Genomic DNA, 18,112 nt, shown 5'->3' on the forward strand with positions numbered 1-18,112 from the left:
GGGTTTGTCTCACAAAGACATCTTCCAAAGGGCAAGGAAATTGTATGTACAACTTGGATGTAATAACAGCACAACATAATTGGATAGTAGTAAGAATGGTAGAAAACTATCTTTGAAGCAAAAAGCAAATTCTGAATTAATAAAATAAAGTGCCAAGTCCCAAACTACAGACCCAAACACAATAATTTTATTTATCTTATTTTGAAAAAAAAATGTTAAGTGGTTCTGGAAAAGGAAGAGATAAAAAAGAATGATAAAGATGACTAGCTTTAGTTTTTACATATAATGGCATGAAGGAAAGCATGTCCTGTGGAGTCTTGGAAAAGAAGCTGTCAAGAATGTTTCTGCTTAGAAAACACAAAGTAGAGATTTCAGAAATTATTCTGATTGTTTAGACACGGCAATTTGGTTCTGGCAGGAAAGCAGGAGAACAGAGAAAGGAAGAAAGGAAAGTATTGGTTAAAAAGATTGGCACTGTAGAGTGAATTCACTGTGTATTTGTTAACTGTTCCAGTTTGAGAATTAAGATGCTTTGAAAAATTGTTACAACTCTAATACTTTGTTACAGGGATCAACTCCAAGCAGCCCCAGATCAATAGTCTAATGTTTGTTTAACCTAACTATTTCCAACATATTGATAACTGACTTAGTTGTCGCTTAATGTTTTATATAAAACCAGCCACGAATATCATAGGTAAAATGAACTGCAGTTGGTTTGGGGAAACCGAGTTCTATGGTGTTGTGTGTGTATACTGTGTTCATTGAAGTGGTTGTCCTCTGGCCATGTGAAAATCATGCTCTGCTTCATGCAACATGTGATGGATCAAAGCAAGCTGTTCTGGTTAGGAGGCCAGGTCTATGATTTTCAATATAAATATGCCCCAAAATTGAAACTGTAAATAGGCACTTATATATTTTAGTGATGGTGTTAAGGTGATAAAATAATTAATAATACTTCTATTAAAAGGAAGTAAGTAGTACAAAATACTGAAGACCAAATATAATTGTGTCCTTTGGGAACACAAGAAATTTGATGGTGATCATGACCATGAAGAAGATCAGTTTTGAAGACAACAATAAAATGCCTTCACCTCTTAGGATAGGTCTTCTGGTTTTCATTTCTTTCGGAGGTGAAAATGTTCCCTTTATGGAAGTAGTCTAACAGATGTGTTGTTCCCTACTTCTCCCCACCCAATTCTTATTTTCTCAGCAGGCAAGTGAATTCATTCCTAAAGCGGGAAAAGTATATAAAGATAGATACCACTAGGAATGACAATGTCAGACTCTGACAGAATGGTTATGTCAAGCTCAGAATAAATCTCTTTTAACACAGAAAATCTGCTTTGTTTCTTCTGGGGCTGTTAAATTGTAATACTTGTATCCAGTGAGAAAAATTGAGAGTAAATTTTCAGAAGATAAATAGTAAAAAATATTTAAATAAATTGTCCTAAACATAAATGCTGGGCGTATAAACATATATTTGCTTATTAAAGAGGAATTTTCGCCCAAGAGACTTTCCACATGATCCTTCTATTTTACTTTCATATGGAGTCTATAAAGAAACCCAGAAAATCCACAAGGCTTTTTGATTGATCTCCAGAAATAAAACAGGACTGAACTATCAGGAGACACTAGTCCTGTGTTTTCTGAAGCCTTTGTGGGAGAAGAAGCACTGTTTTCCAAGGCTACCATGTCGTCAGTGATGCGTGAGCGTATCACATAGGGTTATATTCCAAATCGAAGGCAAAATTATGTTCCTAGGAAATAGGAAATGCGAATTGTAGAAGTTTGTTTTTAAAATAAATGTTTTCTCCAAAAGCTGACTTCTGTCTCCATTATCGATATGTAAATCTGTTAAAATATTTAAAAATATTTCATTTTAAATATTCTCATTTACTAAATGATAACTCCTGTTTTCAACAGAGATTCAGTTTGCCCACTACTTGATAAAAGTATTTAACAGTTTAACATACCACTCCAAATTATGCTATATGATTGAGAAAATTAATTTTCTTGTTTTCTTTCTGTATCTATTATGAAATCTCATTAAACTCATAGCATTACTTACTAGTAAATTTCCCCTAAATTATTATTTTTATTTACTATGTATGAGATATCATAAGACTTGAAAGAATGTGATTATCATTCAAAATATGGACCAGGATAATTGGTAATGCTCAGGGCGCCACTCTTCTACCACCCTGTCATTGGGAGCCATTGTGAATGATAAAAATTAAATGTGTAAGTGAAGAAAACTATAAAAATTAAATGGGTAAGTGAAGAAAACTAGAGCAAGTGAAGTGCCTGTTCAAAAACTGCTGGTTTATTTCAAACAAAAAGGTTGATATTCTCAAAAGGCTCCATTCTGTCCCTCAGGGCTACGGTCCATCTTGTAATAGTATAATCAAAAAGCACTGGCGCTCTGTTCTTACAACTGCATTCAGCTGTGATTAATCTTCTCCACAGTTTATCCCGGTATCCTAATGATTCTAACTGCAACCAACTGGGCACAGTGTCACCTGGAAGGATGTGTGATTAACTCAATGTGTCATATTTTAAATCTCAACGACCATGGCCATGTCCTAGTGAGTTGTCTTTATCAAACTGGTGGCTCAGCAGAAGTACGTGGCTATCTTGTTGGAGGAAAGAAACATCAGTAAATTAGTATGAATGTGCTATACTGTTTGAATTTCTATTCCAACATCTAAAAAAATATATATATATTTGGGAGGACTGAAAGGTAATAATGGGGGATTTATAATTACAAAGTTGCTTTTAAAACTTCACAATTATGTTTCTAATTAAAATGTGATATAAATGGTGGTTTTGTTTGTTTGTTTTCTTTTTTAAGGGAAAAGGTTTCTTTTTTAAGCCTTTGGCTTCCCTGTTTGGTTTTCTTTAAGTAAATTTCTTCAAGAAATTACTACACATTAATAAGAACTAGCAAATATAATTGGGATAAATTTCTCTGAAAATATCAAGAAAATGAAATTTACAAGAAATTCATTGCTCTTATGAGTTGATTGACCTAACCCTTATGCAATGAAAGTCATTTCTACCTAATACTAAGTTACATTCCATTTCAGATTTCCTATTTCAAAGGGTAGCTCAAATTTCTAAGATGTTAAACCAAGTATTGAGCCATTTTTGTGTATGTAATAAAAGTCTTTAAAATTAAAATGGTAATCCTAAAAAAACCAAATGCATGAAAATATGGTCTGACTGTATAACAAAAGAGAGTTATATAATTCTACTTGAGTGAAATCTTTCATCTTTGATTTACAGGTTAGAGTCCTCTCTAACTAAAACCATATTGTTCCATATCTTTCATATCATGGCCTTTCCTAAAACCTTGTTTTAATTAAGGTTTCTTTCAGATTTCTGAATAAAAGCATGACAATCTTCACTTATGGCTTTAATATATCCGTTGAGTTAGGAAAATATGTAAAAAGAAACATCAACTCTTTTGAAAGTATTGTCAGGTATTAAATATGCAAGGTATTCTACCTTGGTGTCCTTAGGTGTTTGAGTTACACATTGAAATAGAATTTTCAGAGGTAGGGATAACCTGCTTATTTATATTTAGTAAATTTCTTTGAATCTCAGAAATAAATGTCCTTTGTTTTAAACCTTTGCAACTAAGGCAACATGTGCAAAGGTTAAATTTTGTGTTTGTTTTCACACGAAGGCACAGTTTCTAGGTTAACTCAGTTCCTTCATTAACAGTGCCTTCATTAACACATTTCCAAATCTAGAACATTCAGTGACATTGTTTAAGCCACCTTGCTTCAATAGTCTCAAAGCTAAAAGAACACAATCAGATAATGCAATGGTGTTAATCTGAAAAGTAAACAAAATAAATGGAAAAACTCAAAGCCCCTGAGGAATAGGGGAGATTATGAGTAATTGCCAGGATTTCTAAAAGAAGGAAGGATAAAAGGTTAGGGGGAAAAAAAGAAGATGAAGCAATGGAGGGCAGAAAAGGAAAGGTGAGAGAATAAATTCTTGATAGATTTGGAACAAATTAAGACCATCTTTGAAAAGTCATGTGCTTTTTTTCAAAGACTGCAAATCTTCAAGGGAACATACCTTTAGAACCACTGTCATCAAGACAAGGAAGGTATGCGGGGAGGGAGACCTCATCCTCTACAAAATTGCAAATCGTCCCTGCCTGAGAACCAGGAGTGGGATGCTAGGGAAGTAGGGTAATTTTCCTCAAAAAAAAAAAAAAAAAAAAAAGACATAAAATATTGCACCATTACATACATATGTGGGTTTCCTTTGGCATGTGGACTTTGAGATACAGCGTGGTTGATTCCACTGAGAAAAGCCTCACCCCCAGGTCCTCCATCTTGAACTCTTGCTAGGAAGAGTTGAACCATGTGTTAAAATGAAGGCAAAACACAAAAACAAAACTAAAAAAAAAAGAACCACGGCGATCTGTCTGGAATTGCTACCCGTTCAAGGCTGAAAGCAAATCCTGGAAACAATTTAAGACTGACAAAATTTACCCAATAAAAAAACTGATCAGAATGTTAGGAATGAGTATGTTTCAGGTTTTTGCCCTAAATTTCACTGGATGTTACAGCTTCTGAAATTAACAATATCTAATATGGTAATGGATGTTTCTAGTTCATACTTTTGTCTGGGAGTGGGTCACCCAGCGTAATAAAAGCGCGCTGGAAGCAGTTTCTTCCAATCGTGGTTTACTGTAACTTTAGAATCACAGCAGTTACGTTTCAGGAATCTTTAATGCCCTTTCAAGTCCATCCAAAGAACAAGTGAAGCTGCTGTTCAGAATTTTGTGCCCAGTGTTTATGTTCTATCGAATCTGTGCCACCCAGGCAGCAGACAAGACATGTCTGAGGGTGCTGGGGTGGGGGCATACACAATGATGTCACACACAGGAAATATTGGGGGAGACTTGGCACTTCACAAGGCTGGCTCCTCTTCCATGGGCTCACCAGCAGTTCTGTAAAAATAAACAGGCAATCAGAATACGGCATAAGAGTACACAATGACATTGTAGATTTTCATGCATAATCAAAGCTGATTTTTCAGCTCTCTCTGATGTTTATTTGTGTTATTCAGTTATCCATAAATAGAGTTTCTTTCCTAGGAAGTATAAACAAATGTCAAGTGGAAAAACATTTTGGATCCAAGCAATCATTGGAAATGTTCCTGTTTATATTAAAACATGTCAGAATATTTTATAACTCTAGATTGCAAAATGTACATGTTTTGTGTCTAGTACGGTCCAATAATTTATTGCAAAAATTAACTACAATATTTTATTTTAGGAGCAATTGCAGTGATTTCCTATGGAACCAGTTTGCTAATGAGAGCTAAGGACCTAGCTAGCTTCCGAAGGAGTCTCACCAGGGCTCTGGTTTTTGCTTCTGTTCTTTCATAACTGGGTTGGCTGCCTGCCGGAGGCATTTCAAATCAAATTCTGAATTTGATTAGCAAATCGCTGCTACAGAACCAACATTTTATAAGAAATGCACTATGGTAGTGTGTAAATAGTTTTTATTCGGCATCATCTGTGGGGTGTTCTGCTCGGGCAAAACCAAAACTAATTGCTTGAAAATTTATACTTCAGATTTAGCCTTAATTTAGTAACACTTTGAGGGTGTTTAAAGGCAAACTTTTAGAATGATTTTTAATTTAGTCAAAAGAACAAATTGTAGCAGGAATCCAAATACATGAGGTAGTTGGATTGTCAGGGGAAGTTGGATTACTGGGATTTGAGATGCAGGGAGAATTGAGTTTGAGTCTGAGCTCTGTAATTTGCAAATGTTGCAATTACTAATGTTGTAACTACCCTTCTGTGAAGCTATGGTTTCAGGCATAAATCAGAGGGAAAAGATGTTCCTTACGGTATTAGTGAAGGCTAAAAAAAAATAATAATAAATAAAGAAGGATGTAAATAACAAACATTATGAGACATTAGTTATTGGATGTGTGGATTCATCTCTTCATCATCTACAATTTGCATTAAATCGAGTAGAGTGACACACAGATACATGACACACAGTGTCATGCCTGTGCTACCAGAGGGGAACTCACTATTTGTACGTTGGTTCTTTCTAGCTGGTGGGAGAATAGGTACGCGGTTTTCATTTTCTTTTCATAGTGTTTATCTTCTTGCCAATGTTGTATAATGAATCACTTTCATATTAGGAAAAAATGCTATGTTTGAAACACAGCTGTTTATGAAGACAAATGAACTACTTAGCCATGTTATTTTACAGATTTATAAAGAAAAAGTGCCAAGATTTCAATGCATCTTTAAATAAAGCAGTTGCTATTTTAGCTGAGCATTTTTTTATTATATATTTAAAACAATGAAAGTAAGATATTATCCATGGAGTGGTAATAAAAAAGATTTTAACACATCCTTTAAAGAATGAGAAGCAAAAGATATTCATCATTTAATGTTAGCAAATAGAAAAAAGTTCTAAAATAGTCTGTGAAGAGTACTAAAAAAGAAAAAGAAAAAAAAAGAAAAAAGTCATTTCTGAGGAAGTTATACCCTGTCCAAGAATGTTCAGGATACAGAGGCTGTGAGAAAGTGTTTAGACTTGGTATAAACACTTAAACCAAGATTAAAGCTAGCTAAATGAGTCATACTTAATTAAAATCCTTTCTATCTAAACTGATCAGCACTCCAAGAAGAAAAATTTAACATTTAGGAAAACATTTAAATTTTGAAACAAATTTATGTGTAAATATACAAATTTATTTACATCTGAGAATATGTGGACAAAGAACTTGCAGAATACTCAAACTGAATACTCTAAATGCAGACTGAATTGTCCTAAATCTAACCAAAGCCACAGTGAGACAATTTTTTTCCCCACATACAGGACTTGGAATTCCACAGAGAATGGGATGCAGGAAGTATCCCAAGGGTCACCCACATAAAGGATCTCTCTTTCTGGTGCAGAATCTGTGCATTCCACACAGGTCCAACCTTGTTTTTGAGGGTGTGGGCAGGGTGTCTACAATTTTTGTCACTCACTGGTGAAAACTGAGCCTCTTCTGTTGGATCACAGAGACTTGCAAGTAGAAAACCCTTCTATCAGATATTTCTTTGTCCCTAACCTCCCTTTAAAATGATTTCCTACTAACTTCTCTCTTGAAGGTAGTCCATTTACTGTTGCACACCTTTTACCGAATCACATCCACATCCACACAACTGACCAACTCTTTCATGTCTTGCAGCTAGATGCATTTATACATAGCACATTGGAAAATAGCTCATATATAAGGGTAGATGATCTATCTTCAAGTTCCAGCTCTGTCACGTTCTACAATTTAACTTTGAGCAAGAGTCGGTGTCTCTAGATTATCTATTTTCTCTTCAAAATGGAAATAATAACCCCTGACTTGCCCTTAAGGGTGTGGGAATCCAATAAGTTAATGAAAGAGAGCATGCTAATGGATCATACAATGTTAAACAATTACAGAATAATTGCATCACATGTATCTTCCATTGCAAAAATTTTTAGAATCTCCTGTCTTTTATTCATAGCTCTCAGTGCAAGGGGAATGATCTTTTCTTACTACTTGTCTCTACATAAATATTTCCTGTTTTCATGTTTTTAAAGAAACACGTGGAAAGTGAGTTAGTGAAGGAGCTCTGTCTCTTTAATGGCTGTTTTGAGGGGAAAAAGTGAGAAGCAAAGCTCTGGAAATGTTGGGGGGGGGATTCCCACTTTACTCATTCATAGAGCTATGCTCAGTTTACCTTGATTAATAAAAACACAGTCGTGGAAAAGGATGGAGGAAGGGAAGACATTGCAATTTCTACATCTTTGAATTTAAGTTCCCTTACAAGCAGGGAGGTAGAGACAGTAAGCTCAGAGATAGCTGTAAAGTAAACCCACCAAAGATAAATTTTAGTACAACAGTTTAACTAATTGAAAGACAAAAACTTCTACTACTACAAGCCTGCCTCACAGGGAACACAGACAGTTCTCTATCAATGAAGAGCAAAAGATTATTATTATACAATAAAGGGAAAGATCCATTCAGTCCAGCAATCATAGATTAAGTTAGTTTACAAAGGTAAAAGCAGGAAGGAAAGATAAGGATAGAAAGATAAAGCATAAAATTAAATTCCTATATTTTTCCTTAAATTAATATTTTATTTTCTATGATTTTAAAAAAAATATTTGTTAATCCATACTAAGATTGTTATTTGGTAGGACATATTTTCTCTTGTTATGTTTATTTAATTTAATCCGTGCATTTTATTTTTCCTCCTCAAAGACAAGCAATCTGATGCTTGTTGCATACATTATTTGTGTTCTTTAAAGCTATTATTGTTTAATGGCATATCTTTTTACTTTATGTAAATTTCATTTCTATACACACATGCATCATTTCTGTTTCTTAATTTACTCAATACTGTATTTGTTAGATGCATCATTCATATTTATTTAATCTGTAGCCACTAACTACTACATGGCATCCCAGTGGTTTGCATTCATATTTTAACTTTTCATTCTCACAGTAATAGACATAGGGCTTGACTCTAACACTATAGCCATCATGAATAAAGCTGTGGTCAGCCTCCTAGTACATGAACTCTAGTGACTCCAGATGAGAATATCTTGGTATTCATTTCCAAGAGCAAGACAACTGGGTCAAATGTCTTATTGTACACTAAATGGTGTTAAACTGTTATCTAGCATACTGCCATAGTTCATTTTCCTATATCTGGGAAGGCTTCACAGCCTCACAACTGCAATGCTAGCACTACCCAGACTACTGGTCTACTGATTTCTCTCTTTCTCTTGCTTATCTGAAGTACTGCAGAGTGAACCCAGGAGTGCTCTGCCTCTGGTCTACATCCCTAACACTTTTAATTCTATTTTGAGACAGGGTTCTTGCTAAACTACCCAGGCTAGCCTCAAACTTGTGATCTTCCTGCCTCAGCCCCCTGAATAGCTGGGATCACAGGTGTGTGCCATTGTCCCCAGCTCTTTCCATGGACTCTTGAAATAGACATAGAGTGTTCACTCTGTGCCTTGGACCTCTTTCAGGAACTGTGAAGACAGCAGTAAACAAAACAGACAAAAATCTCTATTCTTATTGAATCCCTGCTCACACATTTTAACTATTCATTTTCCCAAAAATGGACACAGGGCTTGACTAACACTGTACCTATCATGAACAGAGCTGTAGTGAACTTCCTAGTACATGAGCTCCAGTGACTCTACACTGACCTTATCTTCTGTTTACCATCTAATGTATATAAAATAATACTTGTTCAAATTTGCATTTCTTTGATTACTAATGAGTTTGGGCATCTCTTTAAAGGATTTGTCTTCCAGCAAACCACACAATGCAGAATAAAAAGAGTATCAAAGGACTTTCATAAGTAAGTGCGATGATATGTGTCTGTCCTGCAGGTTTCTTTAATTTGCTCTTTCCAGTGTTCATGAACTCATTTTATACTGTACTGTTTTGTCCTTATGTGCTTTATGAATTATATTTTATGTTCTTTCTCTCATTTCTCTCATTTCACTTTTCTTTTTTGTATCCCTGCTCTAACTATTTTATATACTAGTAGACATTCCATAAAAACTTTATGAAATGTTCATAAACATATGTTGGGATGATTTTATAGCTCTTTAGAAGTAATATAAATCAAGAATAGAACAAGAATTTTAGCAAAGGATAGAATTTCCCAAATTATTCTTAGTTTAAACTACAATTCCACACCTGAATGTGTGATCTGGAAATGTATATAGGATCATATCACAAAGGCATGCAGGAATCAAAAACAAAATGAGAGCCAACACGCACACACACACATGCACGCACACACACAACAATACTACCATATGGTTGGCTGCAAGTTTTTGTGGTGAGTAGTCATAAATTTTCTAATAGTTCTCACTATCCAGTCCTAACTTGCCTTATTAGTTCATTTTCCTTATTTGTCCACTTCTTTAATTCTACAATGTACGTTCACCTTAACAAGCCTTCCTTTTTCTCTCTCATCTAATGGCATCACCATCTATATGCTACTTCTTTTTGTCTGGGTGGTGCTAGGGATCAATCCAAGGGCCTTACATGTGCTAGGCAAGTGTTCTACCACTGAACTATAACTCCAGCCCCAGAATACTACTTTGGCTTTCTTTCTCTCCCTTCATGAATTGCTATTTGTGCATGATTCTTCAGAAATTTACCTAAAATATGCTTCCTTTCTCTACATTTCTTCTCCCATCATTATTTAGCTTTCTTATCACAACTGTCATAAGAATTTCTTGACCACCTCTTTAGTATTATGCTAGCCACTATTCTATACTGTTGTCTTTTAGATACATAGTCCTATGGTGTCTGTCTCCTGTTTTGGTATCTTACTACTAAAAAGAGGATGCAATCCATATTCCTTTGGTAATAACTAAATATCCTTCCAAGCCTTCTGTACCCATCTTTTTCTTCCCAGACTGCCAACTTAGAAAAGAACAAGATTCCCTTTCCTAAGGACTGTACTTACATACTCTCTCAAATGTCTCTGGATTTCTGCTCTATTATTACTAAAAACAATTTTTAAGTATACATAATGGGTTTTATACTGTTTTTGGAGATATAATGGTAAGCAAAAGGGGCTTTTATTCATAAGAAACTTATAGAAGAAAACATCAATCAAATATTTATTAGATAATTTTCATTTATATCATATGGAATAATGCAAAGATATAGAGGAGGCATGAAAAAGGGTGACCAATTTAATTTTGCAGTTAGTTAGTGTTCAGTGAATGTGTTCCCTGATCAGCGTCAGTGCTGTTTGGTTTGAGATCTAACAGCTAAGTTAAAAGAATAAAGAGCTCATTATAGAGTTGGTGATATGAGGAAAATGACAAGATATGTATTCCAAACACAGCAGAAGGTGTGTGCCAAGAAAACCTCGATATGGAAAGAGTATGGTTTTTAGGAGAAAACTGAAGTGAGATCTCATTTCTTCACCCCCACAGGAAAGGCTGAAATAGTAAAGACTGATTATACCACATTTACATGAACTGTCATTCATTGCTAGTGAGAATAAAAAAAAACAGTATATCCATTTTGCAAAGCAGTTTGAAAGTTTCTTATGAGGTAAAACATATGACTTCCTTATAACGTGGTAATTCACTCTTACCTATACGTCCAAGAAAACAGAGTGCTGTTTACATATGTACACACACACACACACACACACACACACACACACACATGTGCGCGCACACACACACATGCACACACACACACATGGTTTGTATAAAAAAAAATTATAGAGATTTAGGATTCTCAAAAATTAAAAACAAAGTTACCATATGAGTCAAAATTCCAACTTTTGAGTATATATATCCAAAAGAGCTAAAAATAGAGTTTTGAAGATATATTTGTATACTTGTGCTTATTGCAGCGTTATTCACAATATGTTAATTGACAGATGAATGGAAAAACAAAATGTGTCATACACTTACACAAGAATATTATTTAGACTTAAAAAGAAGGAAATCTTGTCATATGCTACAACATAAGTGAACCTTGAAGAAGCTTGGCTAAAAGAAGGAAGCCAATCACAAAAAGACCAATACCCATGTTTTGGCTTTCATGAGGTATTTAGAAGCCCCAAGGCAGTTTTCAGGGGCTGAGGTGAATGAAAAGGGACAGCAGTTGTTCAATGGCCACAGAATTTCAGTTTTGCAAGATGAAATTCCAGAGAGCTCTTGCAAGACAGTGTGCCTCTCATTAACACCACCAAACTGCACACTTACAAATAACTCTTTTTAAGTGGTAAGATTTATGTGTTTTATACCACAATGATGAAAAATAATCCATAGTAGATTCATCCATAATAGCCCCAAATTGGAAACAAGCCAAACACCCACTTGCAGATAAGTGGATAAACAAATTAGGATATGTTAATGCATTGGCATAATGAACAGCACTGCAAATGAATAAACTACTAACTGTTGATGAAATGAATGGATGTCAAAAATATTATGCTTAGTGGAGTAAAGGAAGCCAGATTAAAATCAGTATGAAGTGCATAATTTCATTTAAATGAAATTAAAGAACAGGCAAAACTGGATGGTGTTAAAAGGTAGTTACTGCTGGGAACTGGGAAGAGGTACAAGTGAACTTTCTGAGGTGGTGAAAATGTTCTCCTTCTTGCTTTGGGAGGTGTTTACATGTGGTGTAGATAACAGTCTTAGGGTCTGTGCATATTATTCTATGTGGCCTCAGTTTATAAAAAAAGTTATTGTGGTTGGAACATAGACCACAAAATAGAGAGGAGAAATGTTATGGATGAGACCTGAAACACACATGAGGGTAAGCACACAGAGCTTATGAATCCTGTTAAGATGACAATCTTTATGCTTATAGAAATGGAAGGGCATGGGAGAGTTTCAAACAGAAGCACAACCACATTTATTTGCTTTATCCCTTCTCTCTCTCTCTCTCTCTCTTAAAGAGCTTCCTGATTATAGAAACTAGAATAGAAAGTACACATATGGATATGTGAACAAGTAAGGAAAGTAAATTAAGTGTTTAGATGAAAGATCAAGAACTGAGTGATACAGTTTGGACTGAGAGATACAAACAAAATTGATTGTATGCTCAAGTTATCATCTCTTTGGATGCCTGTCATTTTATTTTCTAGGTAAAATCCTACATATCCTTCCACCTTGTCTCAATTGTCACTGATTCGGTGATTTGTTCCTTGGTCCTTAGTCTTCTTTCATCATGAAAGATATTATCTCAATCTTATCAAATAATGTATACTATATCTGATCAAATAACTTATACCTGATTGTCAAGTAACATACGTTCTTCCTGTTTTTCATACTCGATTCTGTTGTAGGAATAAAACTCTCATATCCATGTCTTAATATTTGGAACCTGTGAATATGCTATCTTGCATGGCAAAACTGACTTGGTAGATGTGGTCGCGGTTATGGACCTTGAGGTCAGGAAATGATCCTATTTTCCCCTGATGAGTCCAGTCTAATCACAGAAGCCCTTAAAATCAGAAACCTTTTCTCACCATAGTTAGAGATAGATATGATGACAGAAGAAATGTCAGAGAGATGGAAATTACTAGCTTTGAGGACAGAGGAAGGAGGTCAGAAGCCAAGTGATGCAGGCAGCCCCTTAAGCTGGAAAAGGTGAAGGAACAAAGTCTCCCCAGAACCTTCAGCAAGGACTGCAGTCCATCACCACCCCACTTAGCCAGTGAGACCTGTGTCAGACTTCCAACCTACAGAACCTTTGTGTTAAGTTATTACATTTTTAGTATTTTTTTTTGCAGCAGCAGTAGAGAATTATTACAATCTCCAAGTAGATGAATGTTTTGAAGACTGCGAAGTAGCTTTGTGAACTTGCTCTTAGCACTTTGACACAGAAAGAATCAGAGTATGTCTGAAAGTGAATGAACTCAGTGTTCTCACATGTTCTCCTCATGCTGCATGTTGGAGGATGGTCCTGTAACCAATGAGTATCACTTCCATTCATTTCTCTGCCCTTGAATGCAATCCTTTTTCCACTCAAACAGATATTTTGTGCAATACCTGCCCCTCTTAGTATGTTTTCTCAGGCAAACCACCTATATGACATTAGAATACTATGATTCTAGTTAGCTAACATATTCTGAAAATGGACATTGTCAATTTGTACTACACAAAAAAAGTAAATTACACATTTTAAAAAATCCCACAAAAATATAACAACATGTTTTCCTGTAAAGATAGTAAACATTGAGATAAGTAGAGCTCATGTAGCATTACGAAATGCTGTTACAATTTTAACAATGTTTTGACTTCTAATGGATGCTTTTACTCATTCAATAAATATGTTTATTATCTACAATGTATTATACACTATAAAAGTCTTTGAGATAGATCAGCTCACCATAGAGTAGTTAATTTAATCAATTTATTACTTAGTCCTTATTTATTGGACTCTTATTTTTAGTGACTACATTGATGATTTAACCAAGTTAAACCTAAAGATGCTACCTCTGTTCTTATATTATAGATCTCTATATCATGAATAGTGTATCGGGGAAAGAAAAAAAAAACAGCAAATTGAGGAAAAAGGAAAATGATAGGAATAATAATAAAAATCAGCCTTTACTGAGGAATTCCTTGTGTCAAGTGTTAAGTTCTTATAATGTGTTCTCATTTTATCTTCATAGCCCTGTGAAAATTTCCTCTAGTTTTAAAAACAGAAAATAAAATTTAGAGACATTAAGTAACTTGCCCTTGAGTACACAATTATTAAATGCAGAAGGCCTAGGCAAGCTGACTCTAGAGTTGAGCTCCAGTCTTCCTCTACAGTGGCAAGAGGATGGGAATACAGGGACAGAGCAAAGACGAGATGGGAAGCTAAACTTATCAGACATCTCATTTTACTTATGGCTCTATTTGATTTTTTCAAAATAAATGCTGTTTTACAAGGAATTCAGAATGGAATGGCTAAAATACACAATAGGGCATTGAATTTATTCCCTGATATACCAAGTCCAATTTCATACATACCTAAGGACTATATTAGACACTGAAAACAGATAAAATCATGGCTCTGGGAAGAGGAGGAAAGACAAGAGAGCATGGATTGCTCTTTTCTTTCACCAGGAGCTTCTAAATCTCAACTTTTCAACTAAGGCTTTATTGACACTAAGAGAAAATTAAAAATGAAATTTATTTTAGAATGTTTGCCTACTTAGGTACACATGTGCTCAAAATAATGGCATAGAGAAAAATCAGAAACCTGCATAATTTGTGCAATATTACCTTCTGGAAGCCTTAGAGACATAATCCCAATGAATGAGATATTTAGACAAATTCATGTTTCTAAGTATATTAGACATGAATTTGTACTTACTAATGGTTTGTATTTCTATGTAAATCACTGGATTGAGGAAAATGGAGTCATTAATATCCTCAGAGGTACTGACAAACCATTGAAAGCTCAGGCAAATGATGCATAGGATTTTTCAGTTTATTGTTATACTTTTAAAAGTATGAAAAAGATAGTTACTGAAAAAAAAAAAACAACAAAATACCAAGACTTGGACTCATACATTTTCTCATGGTTCTGTATTATATAATGACTTGAAACCATCTCTTTCATGAGAAAAGTTGCCAAAAATGGAACGTTAAATGATTAAATAAACAATCATTCCAGACTCCATTTTAAAACTTTAAGATGATTTACATTATAATCAACAGGTCATACTGACATTTGAAAATCTAACTTTCAGTTTTTGCTTTGCATTTAAAAAAAAAAAAAAGAGACAGGAATTTCAGAGCGTAAATGTGCTCCTAAAAACTGGAGAGTCGATCACCCTCAAGTTTTGATTGCCAGAGAGAACTTTTCTTGATTTTCATCACAGCCTGAACTGGTATCCAAGAATAAATCTGAGTACATTACTAACCCGTCCAATAGAAGTGTTTTGTAACGGCTATCTAACAAATGTAGACTACAAATCTTTCAAAAGTACACTTTCTTAGTAAACAAGAAAAAAACTCTAATATTACAGTTTTTGCTTCTGAACAATATGCTACATATAAACAGGCCTATCTATTTAAATCTTTAAAAATATATCTGGGACCTGCTCAGGGATGGTCTTGCTTTTTTTTTTCTTCCTGAACCATCAATGACTTATCCCCATTCAAATTCTTTGCCACCCTAAAATTGTGTTTGAAAACTGTATCAGTTAAACATCCACAAGACGAATTCCCACATACCAGCCTTTTCCTAATAATTTGTTCTTCAAGGTCCATCAGTGTAGGTATAAAACTGAAATGACTTTTTGCACCGTGTTGTCACCCTCCCCCATCCAAGAAAAATGAACAGAAAATACTTACAATGGTTCTTAGCCAGGAGCATTTTATCCCTTATTCACTAGTGGTAAATGAGTCAGATATGAGTTGGCCAGGAAAAGAGCTGCTTTACCCAAAATATTAGTATGAAATGAGTCATCTCACTCCAAACACCAATATATCCTCCAAAATAACTGGCAAGAATTTCCTATAAAAAGAACCTTGCCTTCACTCTTTTCCATCCATTTAGGTCTCTGATTTTTCTAATTTTTCAATTTCCTGCATGTTCATAATATTGCATTTATAACAAAAGCCAGGAACATTTCCACCTCTTTATCTTATTTTGAAAATCATCTTTGCCTATTGAATAGGGGAACAATTTTGATAGCATTCCTCTGAAAAAAACTAAGAGCTCTGTGACTTTCAAGGACTCCTCTCTCTCTCTCTCTCTCTCTCTCTCTCTCTCTCTCTCTCTCTCTCTCTCTCTCATGAAATGCATTCATGGTTCATCTGAAATGCAAGAGCCAGTTCTAGAAGAATTTTTTCTTTTCCTCTGTTGAGAAAGGAGTTCAAAGCCACAGAAAATATTTCAAGCAAAATCATTTTTCTTCCCACAAGAAAAATCAATCACTTTAGATATAATCTGTTCAAAACTGATAAATGAGTATGAAAGCAGACAACAAACTTCAACTCTGCTTTCCTGCACAGCAGGACATTAACATTTCCATTTGCTCTCTGCCATCAGATGAAGCTTAAAAATCACTCTGGATTGAAACTGAGGTTAAGTCCTGTAGATCATCAGGAGTCAACACACTATTCACCTGAGGATAAACAAGTGTGCTTATGAAGCCAATTCTTGCCAATGTGCTGAGATTTTTTTTGTATTACTTGGGGCTCATAAAATCAATTATTATTGCTAATTATTCTAAGCTCTGCAATTTAATGGACAAAATTACGGACAATTCATTTCACTGAGGTTGGAATTTAGCCTAGTTTTTCTATATTAAATGAATTCTAGAGAATAGCTATGCTCCTTTTATATTCAACAGTAACAGATGTTAGTTTCCTCAGTTTTATAGCCCTCAGATGACAGACAACTAACTGTTTTTGGCCTTGGGAATAATTGCAACACCTTTGGATTATGAACTTGGTTCACTTCTTAGTTGGAAACAGCAGGGGGTTCGTTCATATTATCAAAGACATAAAAGAAAAAAAATTCCCTGTGCTTCAAAAATCATAAGAAAATGACTTCTAATTCAAGCAATATACAATTTTTTTCTCTACTGATAATCTGCTCCTTAGTGCTCAGAATAAGAGAAAATACCTGCGTAAAATTGAAATCTCTTATTCAGTTTATCTTGTGCTCTTGGCCAAAACAAGATGTTAAATCCATTAAACTCGGAGTATCCAGTAAAAGCAAGAAAGCTAGAATTGTTCAAATTTGTGCATTCTCGGGAAAATTGCCAACTTATGCACTAGTAGCAGGATCTGTGTAATTAATGGTGATGTTATTGATGAAGGGAATCTGATTTTCTTCTCAGAAGCAATTTAAGAGTATAAACTGGCAGAACTTTAGCAAACCCTTTCCTGATTCACTTTCTCATTGAGGAAATAAGACCTTGAAGTCAGCCATAGGAAGTACCAATGTCAATGTACATTTGTGGTGACTTTGGTCGTGGTAGACTCTAAAGAAATCCTGAATGTAGCACTGTCCATAGAATACAATGATGGACCCAAAAAGGCACAAACTGACAAAGATTCCTTAATAAGACAACAAGGGAGCCCAATCTTAGATTGACCTTTAGTTTTTTTCCCCAGAAAGCTATGTTCATATGAAGTTGAACAGAGACCAGTTCCTTCCTATAATGTGAAGTAAAGTAAGACTCAAGTCCACACTCAGTCCACACATGCTCTGTCTCCTTTGCAGACAACTTCCACATTCATCCAGTTGCTGGACCTCAAGAACAATCACAATGGACAAAGTGTGAATGCATTTTTGGCTAGCCACTGCCTCACATTACCTCCAGCTTCTGCTCTCCTCTTTCCTTTGTTATATGAGGAATTTCAAAATGATGAGAGGAAGAAAAAGAACATCTGGAAAAATAGAAATAACTAGGGAAAGAATTAAGGCCACAAGCAGCTATTTCCATAATGATCTGCACTAAATTACCCAACCAGGAGTGATTTTTCTCACCGACTATCTCATTCTCTCTAGTTCTCTTGTGAGCTGCAACCACATGCTCCAGGTCTGTGTTTCCCATGAAGAAAAAAACAATTGA

At 34.9% G+C, this 18,112-nt stretch overlaps 1 protein-coding gene across 7 annotated transcripts in view; it reads right to left on the reverse strand.

Moving 5' to 3' along the window:
* Positions 1-4,785: 4,785 nt before the first annotated feature.
* The window catches only part of HDAC9 (histone deacetylase 9), an 890,491-nt gene continuing 877,164 nt past the window's right edge, over positions 4,786-18,112 (reverse strand). For all 7 annotated transcript variants that reach the window (XM_081283850.1, XM_081283851.1, XM_081283848.1 and 4 more), the window contains one exon: positions 4,786-4,972. In XM_081283850.1, the coding sequence (XP_081139976.1) occupies positions 4,933-4,972 (40 nt within the window). In that variant the 3' untranslated portion in view covers positions 4,786-4,932. The remainder of the gene's footprint in view (positions 4,973-18,112) is intronic.

The sequence above is a fragment of the Spermophilus citellus genome, assembly GCF_964194105.1.
Source record: "Spermophilus citellus genome assembly, chromosome: 3".
NCBI lineage: Eukaryota > Metazoa > Chordata > Mammalia > Rodentia > Sciuridae > Spermophilus > Spermophilus citellus.